This window comes from Poecilia latipinna, unplaced genomic scaffold (genome assembly GCF_001443285.1).
Source record: "Poecilia latipinna isolate Pla-1442-1.1 unplaced genomic scaffold, P_latipinna-1.0 Scaffold294, whole genome shotgun sequence".
Lineage (NCBI taxonomy): Eukaryota > Metazoa > Chordata > Actinopteri > Cyprinodontiformes > Poeciliidae > Poecilia > Poecilia latipinna.
This window is the reverse complement of record NW_015112910.1, coordinates 212319-221641: the sequence shown is the minus strand read 5'-3', so window position 1 is coordinate 221641 and position 9323 is coordinate 212319. Positions and strand designations below refer to the sequence as shown.

General features: G+C 48.7%; 3 protein-coding genes across 3 annotated transcripts in view; all 3 read left to right on the top strand.

The window, feature by feature from the left end:
* Positions 1–9323, top strand: part of ttc1 (tetratricopeptide repeat domain 1) — a 21621-nt gene that overhangs the window by 4654 nt on the left and 7644 nt on the right. The window contains exon 2 of the mRNA XM_015034302.1: positions 7664–7666. The gene's annotated coding sequence lies outside the window, so the exon portion shown is untranslated. The remainder of the gene's footprint in view (positions 1–7663; positions 7667–9323) is intronic.
* LOC106948545 (enteropeptidase-like) lies at positions 941–2393 on the top strand. Its single transcript, XM_015034290.1, has 4 exons — positions 941–1041; positions 1808–1932; positions 2002–2126; positions 2298–2393. Exons 2-4 carry the CDS (start codon positions 1821–1823, stop codon positions 2391–2393), a joined length of 333 nt encoding a protein of 110 aa, XP_014889776.1. The 5' UTR covers positions 941–1041; positions 1808–1820.
* The window catches only part of tmprss15 (transmembrane serine protease 15), a 10420-nt gene continuing 4033 nt past the window's right edge, over positions 2937–9323 (top strand). Inside the window, exons 1-22 of the mRNA XM_015034289.1 lie at positions 2937–2969; positions 3198–3360; positions 3991–4083; positions 4990–5109; positions 5378–5483; positions 5563–5672; positions 5759–5899; positions 5979–6128; positions 6199–6304; positions 6379–6535; positions 6611–6752; positions 7037–7126; positions 7205–7330; positions 7410–7553; positions 7625–7735; positions 7931–8054; positions 8120–8227; positions 8295–8344; positions 8412–8516; positions 8595–8739; positions 8826–9007; positions 9221–9316. Coding sequence (XP_014889775.1) covers positions 2937–2969; positions 3198–3360; positions 3991–4083; positions 4990–5109; positions 5378–5483; positions 5563–5672; positions 5759–5899; positions 5979–6128; positions 6199–6304; positions 6379–6535; positions 6611–6752; positions 7037–7126; positions 7205–7330; positions 7410–7553; positions 7625–7735; positions 7931–8054; positions 8120–8227; positions 8295–8344; positions 8412–8516; positions 8595–8739; positions 8826–9007; positions 9221–9316 — 2602 coding nt within the window. The remainder of the gene's footprint in view (positions 2970–3197; positions 3361–3990; positions 4084–4989; positions 5110–5377; positions 5484–5562; positions 5673–5758; positions 5900–5978; positions 6129–6198; positions 6305–6378; positions 6536–6610; positions 6753–7036; positions 7127–7204; positions 7331–7409; positions 7554–7624; positions 7736–7930; positions 8055–8119; positions 8228–8294; positions 8345–8411; positions 8517–8594; positions 8740–8825; positions 9008–9220; positions 9317–9323) is intronic.

Sequence of the window (9323 nt, the reverse complement as noted above, 5' to 3'; positions counted from 1 at the left end):
CAACACGTTTCCTCGTCTGATTTCGGTGATTTCTTCCTCTTCAGTTTTGTCAGTTTTGGACATTAAGCGTTTTTCTTCTTCTCTGAAACGTGTTCAGTGTTGTTCGATAAATTCATGTTTGTGATATTTGAATCATGTGTCATAAAGCAAAAAGGAAGTGCTCTTCAGAATAACAGTCTGGCCTTTATGGAATAAACTCAGAAACAAACTGTTGTGTCTCGACTTGTTTTATTTTCTGAACTTCTAGGCTTCATATAAAAATGTTTGTGATGCACTGAAGGTCCATTTTGGACCAGTACTGGTGACATATGAGGTTCTGGATCAGAGATTCTGAAGGTTTTATATGAACAGCTGACACTGGTACCGGGCTGGACTGGCTGACTGTCAGAACCATCACTCTGGAGCCCCAGCTGGTTCTGCTGCTGTGGGTTTGGATCTCTGAGACCTGTTTAGGTGGGTCGTCTCCTGCCGAAATGTTCTGGTGACCCGCCATGTTCTGACCTGACCTGATGGAGCAGATTCTGCAGGTGAGCCCTCAGGTGTGTCTGGGTGACAGGTAATGATCAATAAGCAGATCATGAGAAAAACAGCCGATAATCAGCAGCTGTCAGCTTTATCAGGTTTATTTCTCATCAGTCACGCAGCGGCGCCACAGGTGAGCGTCCTGCTGTGCGGCCAGGTGTGGGTGGGGCCTGATTGGCTGACAGCTTTACAGGTGCTGGACTTTAGATTGAGATAAACCAACAGCAGCTGCTGACGTCAGCTCAACTGCAAGCTGACCCCGGCAGAGGTCACGCTTCCCCAGTGGGGGTCTTTAAGCAGCATGCTAGCAGCAACAAGCTGAAAACATGTGATGCTGGTCATGAATGACTCTGCAGAACCGGAACTGGGCCAATGGAGCCGACCCGCCGCTGGCTCCTCCGTTATCAGCTGCATTGATTTCTGGTGAGTCAGGGATCGATATAAAAGATCTGATCGGAGGATCGGATCAGAACCTCTTCCTCCTCTCAGCAGGACCAGGAGCTGAACGGAGCGCTGCAGGTAACTGGTTCTGGTTCTGGTTCTGATTCTGATTCTGGGTCGGATAAAACGGTCTTTAACCTCAAAAAGCTTTTCTTTAATATTTCAGGTTTGATTTCTTGGCTCTTAAAATAAAATAATTTAATGTTTTACATTTTAGATTTTATCAGAGAAAGTTTTCAGATTTTTGTTTCAAGATGTTTTAATCTGTTTTTATAGAAATTATAAACTTATCCTTCCATACTGAGAAAACCCAAATAAATATACACAAATTAATAATTTCTCCTTATTTTGGGCTGTTTCAGACCAGAATAATAATTTCAAAGTAATTAATGATTGGATCATTTTACGTTGTATTTGTGTAGCTTTAGCCAGAGAACATACTGGGAGAAATCGGCCGGTTCATTTCTGGCTAAATTCTGGTTGCTTTGAATATTTCAAAGTGCAAATTGTTCCAATATAAGAAACAACATGATTCTTATCCAACCTTATGAACTGAACTTAATTCAGCTTAACTGAACTGATTCTGTCTGAACTGAACTGATTCAATCTGACCTGAACTGATTCAGTGTGAACTGATTCTATCTGAACTGATACTATCTCAAGTGAACTGATTCCATCTGACCTGAACTGATTCAATGTGAACTGAACTGATTTCTCTCTGAACTGATTTTATCTGAACCGATTCTACCCCAATTGAGCAGATTCTATCTGAACTGATCATATATGAACTGATTTTACCTGAACTGAATTGATTCAATCTGAAGTGAACTGATTCTTTTTGAAGTGAACTGTTGAGGATGTCTCGCCGCCTGTCCTCTGTGGAGGTCGTCCTCTTCGTCGTCTCATCCCTCCTCTTCCTCTGCTGCGGTGGCCTCTGTGTCGTTTCTTGGCTCAGCCTGACTTCTGAAGGTAAGTGTTCCGGTTTCGCTCATGTGACGGCAGGTTCAGCGCTGATGATGCCATCAACGATGCGTCCAGGTGCAGATGAAGCCGCACAGCAGTCGGGTCAGTTGGTGATCACAGAAGGAGTCGAATTTTCTGAGGAGCTCCGAAACTCCAGTAGTCACCGGTTCAAATCCCTGGCCTTTGATATTCAGCAGCTGGTGAGGCTTTTATTTTGAAGGGTCACCTTAACACTTACCAGGGGCTTTTATTCTGAAATCCTGGAGACAGCATCCTGTTATAAAGTTGGCTTTTAATATAAAAACCAGGAAGTTTTGTTCAGCTTCAGGAGACGTAAACTGACAGCAGTGTGGCCTCTGATTGGTCGGCAGGTTTATGAGGCGTTCAGCATCAGCGACCTGTGGCGGTTCTACCAGTTCTGTTGGGTCCAAGACTTCAGGTCAGACTTACGATCAATCACTGACTAGTCACTGATCAATCAGTCAATCACTGATCAATCAATCACTGATCAATCAGCCAATCATTGATCAATCACTGATCAATAAATGAACCAACTTCTAATTTTTATGTATATAATGTTTTAAACAGGAACAGATGGAAACAATCTGTTCAGTTTCAGCAGAGTAAAATCTCGCATTTACATCAAACTAACCAAACTAAGCAGCATGGCAGTGTTTCCATGGTGACTGCAGGAAGCGGTCCAACAGATGGCAGGTCTTCCCCGAAGTGATGAGCTGTAAAACAGAGAAATAATTCATGGCAGGAAATCATTTCCAGCTTGGGCTTAGACATCAGAGCAGAAAGAAATACACAATTCACAACATGAGGAACCTCAAAATACTATTTAATACATGAAAATAACATTTAATACACGACAATGCCATTTAATACCACAGTAGAAAACATAATCTTGGATAATCTTGGAAAGTCAAAGCATCTGAAGAATAAAACCCAGCAGAGAGATGAGTGCAGCCAAGGGGTTTGTAGGTTTTGTAGTCCATATCGTAGATATGGGCTCCAGGTTTCCAGCAACAGGTGAACAGGTACACATGGCCAAAACTATGGCATCATCAAGATAAATGTTTGAAACTAATCTGACCTCATTTTGAGGGAAACTTGAACATTTTTAGTTTGAATTTCTGACACACCCACAGAATGAATCCAGAATAATTTCAGCTGCTCATCAGAAAGAGATTAAAACAGGAAATACGGAACTGGACAAATTAATTGATCATTGATTGTTTCATTCAGTGTGATTATTAATCATCTGGTGTTTGGTTCTGACCTCCAGTCCTGGCAGCGTGGTGGTGACCTTCGAACTGAGGTTCAGTAAGCTGATTGACACTGAAGAGGTGGAGCAGCAGCTGAGGGCGGGGCTTCAGGTGGCTGAGGGTGGGGCCTTGGTGATTGACATCAACAGCATCCAGATTACAGGTAAGTCTGTGATGTCACATCCTGATCAGGGGTCAGGAGACACGGCAGTTTTCTGACCCCTGAGACTGCCGTGATGTCATATCCTGATCAGGGGTCAGGATGTGACATCACAACATGAGCAGAACATTGGATTAGATTAGATTAGATTAGATTAGATTAGATTAGATTAGATGTAATCTGGCCATTCAGAAAGAAACACTCAGCTGATGTCCACCATGAGTTGATCCAGCGGCGGACCAAGCTGAAAGCAAAAAGTAGGAACCAGAACCGGAACCAGACCGGTAACAACCAGATGATCCAGCCAGGAGGGGATGAAAACAAGAAGCTTTTAAACTGGGGGAACTGGAAACCAGTGAAGCTTTCTGGAGCTCCCAGTCGATCTGAAAGATTATTAAACAAACCAGAGTTGATCTGGTTTTTCTAGATCTGGACTGGACCGGGTTTGGAAGAGGACGGATGGACTCTGAATCAGATCAATAATTATCAATAGTTATCAATAAGGATCCTTATTGATTGTTATTGATGAATGTTGAGCAATAGGCAGTTAACCCAGTCAGGCTTAATTGGATAATCTCTGTTAATCCGGTTTCACTTCTTTCAACCAACCGGCAGCTATCTGTGTTCCTGCAGAGAAACTTGAGAAGACAACACCTACAGCAACCAGCAACAAGCCTGCAACAACCAGCAACAAGCCTGCAACAACCAGCAACAAGCCTGCAGCAGGTCAGTTTTCCTCCAGGCAGAAGTTCAGTGCAGAGTAACCAGGTTCTGGTTAAAAGTCGACCTGCAGGTTCTGGACATTCTAACACTGACTGATCCATCTGATCCTGTCTCCAGTTTCTATGAGCTCTCCTCAGATCAAGGTCCGATCAGGTTCAGAACCTGAGTGGGTTCAATCAAACTCAAAAACTCGTTTGGGTTTATTGGTCCGAGTGTTTAGCTGTGTTTCCTTTAACCATAAAGTAGCACAAATAGCAATTAACATAGGGTTCTTTCTATCATGACCCAAAGCTCATGACCCATAGATGAGGGTAGGAACATATATTTAAATGTAAATCAAGGGCTTCACTATTTGACTCAGCTCTCTCTTCACTATGATGGACCGGTACAGCGCCCACTTCACTGTAGATGCTTCGTCAATCCATCTGTCAATCTCCTGCTCCATTTTTCCCTTATTCATGAATCCAGAGATACTTAAACTCCTGCACTTGGGGCAGGAGAAGGCACTCTACCCTTTTCCGGCTTTTTGGCTTCAGGGTGGGGCCCTGGTGACCCGCATCCAGGCAAGGGTACACTGATTCCAGAGGTTTTATTCGTCATAAGGGGTCTTCGGGCTGCGCTTTGTCTGGTTCCTCCCCCTGTAAGCCTTGAATGATCCTACCAGGGGCATGAAGCCCCAGACAGCATAGCACAGGGATCACAGGGACACTCAAATCCCTCAACCACGATAAGGTGGCAGCCCACAGACAGGTGGACACAGATCAGAAACAGAAAAATTGCAGGGGGTTAATAGGAGGAGACAATGGTTCCGATTGGGTTTTGATCGTTCTGGTCAGGTTCTGATTGGGTTCTGATTAGAACCTGACTGGGTTCTGATGGTTCTGTCTCTAATGGGTCTGTGTTTTGCAGTGACGTGTCCTCCTGGTCAGACTGCGTGTTCTGACGGGTCCGGTTGTGTTCCAAGCAACTGGTTCTGTGATGGAGTCCCCCACTGTTTGGACTCGTCTGATGAATCTCCCTTCTCCTGCGGTCAGTGAAGAATCCCAAAGGGCAAATAAACCAATCAAAGCAGTGCATTTTTTAACCAAGAGGGGCGGGGTTTATTTGGGGATGGTCATATTGCATTCAAGGACCTGTTAACTGCTAGGCACTCTCTCAGATAACAACAGGCTGCTGTGATTGGTTGATTTGCCCTGAAGGGTTTTGGGTTTTGGCAAGAATGTGATGCATTAGTTTCTGGAAATCAAAGGTGTTCTGGTCATGAAGGACTGTGATGTCTCTTCCTGTGTCTCCATAGCAACGCCATGTGATGGACAGTTTGTGTTAGAGGGGCTGAGCGGATCCTTCAGGTCGTCGCAGTCTGACGCCTACAACAACAACGTCTTCTGCCGTTGGATCATCAGGTCAAAACACGGTTCTGAAGGCTCTTCCTCACCCGGTTTCCTCTTTAGGTCCAATGTTTTCCTGTTGCGATGTTTTCAGGGTGAACAGGGGACTTTCGGCCCAGGTAACCTTCCAGCAGTTTGAGACGGAGGCGAACATCGACGTCCTGAGGCTGTACGAAGGAGTCGGACCCAACAAGGTTCTAGCAGGTCAGAACTTCTCGGTTCTAGAGGACCCTGAATGCCTCACGGTGTGTCCAACACATTTAACTTACAATTGGTGATTTTATTGGTAGCTGAGCTCTCAGGCTCCGCCCCCCCTGGTACCGTGTGGCTGCTGACCGACCAATCAACAGTGGAGTTTACATCGGACAGCTTCAACAGTCTGCCGGGCTTCAGAGCATCTTTCAGAGCTGCCGATACTGCTGGGCTGTCCAGTAAGAACCGGGTCGGGTCAGAACCCCATCCTACAGTCAGAACAGGGCTGGGTCAGAACCGGCTGCTTTCTGGTTCCAGACCCGGAGAAGCTCAGCTGTAGCTTCGAAGACGGAGTGTGTTTTTGGAGGCAGCAGCAGGACGATGAAGGAGACTGGATCAGAACCAGTGGCCCCACTTTCCCCTCATCAACAGGTCCAAATTCTGATCACACCCTGGGGAACAGCTCAGGTGAGTGGACCAGTTCATTTGAATGGACCCTTTAGAGCGGTTCTGGCGGGTGAACACTGATCTCTGATAGGCTTCTACCTGGTCACCCCTATGAGTCCTGGCCAATGGGAGAAGAGATTCTGGCTGCAGAGCCTCCCTTTGACTCCGTCCCCTCACCCCACCTGCCTGAGCTTCTGGTAAACAACAAACATGTGAAGATCTGCTGTCTGATGCTGGGTACCAGGTGTGTGAGCATGTCACCTGTCTGCAGGTATCACATGTTTGGTGTGGACGTCCATCGTCTCAGAGTCGTCCTTCATCCCTCACTGCCAGACGCTGATGCCATCGTGCTGTTCCAGAAAGACGGTAACTATGGTGACACCTGGAACTACGGACAGGTGACCCTAAACCTGACCTCAGACGCCATGGTCAGTGACATCACCAGGCAGTCCACATCCCAGACAGTGTCAGAGGTCACCTGACTGATCAAGCGGCCTGTACAGGTGGAGTTCGAAGCTCTGAAGAAAGAAGGCATGTGGAATGACATCGCTCTGGATGACATCACACTGACACCTGAGCCCTGTGGCCCTGCCCCTCCGGAGCCAACCAATGTCCCACCTCCCACCACTATAGCGCCCATACCACGTGAGTCAGCCATGCCCCCACATTACCTACACATCAGGTCACACTCCCACGCTAGCTAAAGATCAGGTCACACCCCCACGCTAGCTAAAGATCAGGTCACACCCCCATGCTAGATAGACATAGGCCACAGCCCCACATTGGGTAAACATCAGGCCACGCCTCCATGCTGGATAAACATTTATAATCTATAATCTAGTTGAACTCCAGTCAATCAGAACTCTGTACCTGAGGAAGGCCATGTTCATACCTGTACCTGACCCCGTCCTTTTCTCTGATTGGTTCAGCTGACTGTGGTGGACCTTTTGATCTCTGGGAGTCTAATTCCACCTTTAGCTCTCCAAACTACCCCCATTCCTATGGAAACATGGCCAACTGTGAGTACATCTGTGTTTCTATCTGTGTTTCCGAGCCTCGTCTACCTGCTAACCTCACCTGTCTGCTCACCTCTGCAGGTTTGTGGACCCTGCATGCGTCAGCAGGTCAGAACATTCAGCTCCACTTCCTGGACTTTGATGTGGAGGCAACCTATGACATGGTGGAGGTGCGGGACGGGACGGGGTCTAACTCCACCTTACTGGGTAGGCTCCAAGTTCACCTGTACCGAGTCTCCAGGTGGGTTTGCTCTGACTCAGGTGACCTGTTACTGTTTCCTCCCAGCTGTCCTCACTGGCAGCGCTGGCCCTGCCCACGACCTGTTCTCCACGTCCAATCAGATGATGGTACGGTTCTTCACAGACAGCAGTGGTGACGGCCGAGGATTCAAAGCCAACTTCACCTGTGGGGTGGCACTGGGGTCTCCAGGTGAGAGCGGGCCTCAGAGGTCCAGAATCTGGCCCGGCTGGAGGCCCTGATCACCGTCTGCTTGTGAACAGCTCCGTGTGCAGTGGCTCAGTTCCAGTGTCAGACGGGAGCCTGTATCCCTGGCAACAGCCAATGTGATGGCGCACTGGACTGTCCCGACGGTTCTGATGAAGCCGACTGCGGTACGTAACCGGGTCAGAACGGGAAGGGGTCGGGTCCAGGGAATCCCAAAACTGAGCCTCGGACCTGGTTCCAGTAGGATTGGGTAGAAGATCTGGTAGGAATCAGAACATCCCCCAGGCCCCACTCCCTAGTTTCAGGTGTTGGCACAAACAGGAACTGATGCGTTAACCCCTCCCCACCTGTTGCTGTGTCAGTCAAGCTGCAGGTAAACGGCTCCAGGCGGCTCCGGGTCCAGATCGGCTCCACTCCGCACACCGTGTGTTCTGACGGCTGGACCTCTCACCTGTCGGACTTCACCTGTCAGTACCTGGGATACAGGTACTCCTGATCTGCAGACAGGTCCGGTGGAACCAGAACCAGTTCTGAGTTCTGACTGTTTCCAGGTCTGGAGACGCATCTCTGCTACCAGCTCTGCCTCAGGACTCTCCGTTCGTATACATCAGCCTGACCAGAACCAGAACCGGTAACGGGTCACTGGAAACCAACGTGAGGTAAGCAGAAGCAGAACCAGATCTGGTTCAGAGGAATCTGCTGACCTCTGACCTCTGACCTCCACAGTGAGACATGCAGCAGCGGGGAGGTGGTGTCTCTGAACTGCACCAACCAGCGTGAGTAAAGCCGAACCTGAAGCAGAGAAACGCTGTAGCCTGAGGCACTGACTGCTGCTGTTCACAGCCTGTGGGCGCCGGCAGGTGACCTGGGACCAATCAGAGGCCAGCACACTGGACCAATCAGAGGGCCCCACAATGGACCAATCAGAGAGCAGAGGACCTGCAGATGGTGAGAACATGGATTCTGGGTTTAACCTCTACTTGACCTTGTCGGTGTCGTTGGGTTCAGTCTAACTGTTGCTGCCAGGTGAGCACAGAGTGGTGGGCGGAGTCAATGCAGCGAAGGGGGCGTGGCCTTGGATGGTGTCTCTGCATTGGAGGGGTCGCCATGTCTGCGGCGCCTCGTTGATCGGTAGCGACTGGCTGCTGACGGCGGCACACTGCGTCTATGGGTGAGAGACGCGGCTGAGGCTAGCAGCAGGTGAACCACTGGCCTGCAGGTGGCGCCATGTCCCGTGTTCTTCTTCTCTATCTACAGGAAGAATCTCCACCTGGAGTCCTGGTCGGCTGTCCTGGGGCTGCACGCTCAGTCACAGATATACGCTGCGGAGGTTCAGACCAGACTAGTCGATCAGATCATCATCCACAGAGAATACAACCGGCTGACCAAACACGGCGACATCGCCATGATGCGTCTGCAGCAGCCAATCAACTTCACCCGTGAGTTACACATCAGAGTCCAAGTTCCCTCACCTGACACTTGCATGTGACTGTAGACGCAGAGCTACAGCGCTCTGTCAACCCAGACAGAGCCCTGACTGTTTTTACCATCAGCCAAACAGATAACAACTCTTTCAGAGTTTTATCTTTCAGACTGATGGTAAACCCTGAGTCTTGTCTATTAGGCTGATGGGGGCCCTTGGTGTGTTGCAGAGTGGGTTCAGCCTGTGTGTTTGGCTGCTGAAGGTCAGAATTTCGCTGCAGGAAGGAGATGCTTCATTGCCGGCTGGGGCCGAGAAGCAGAAGCAGGTTAGAG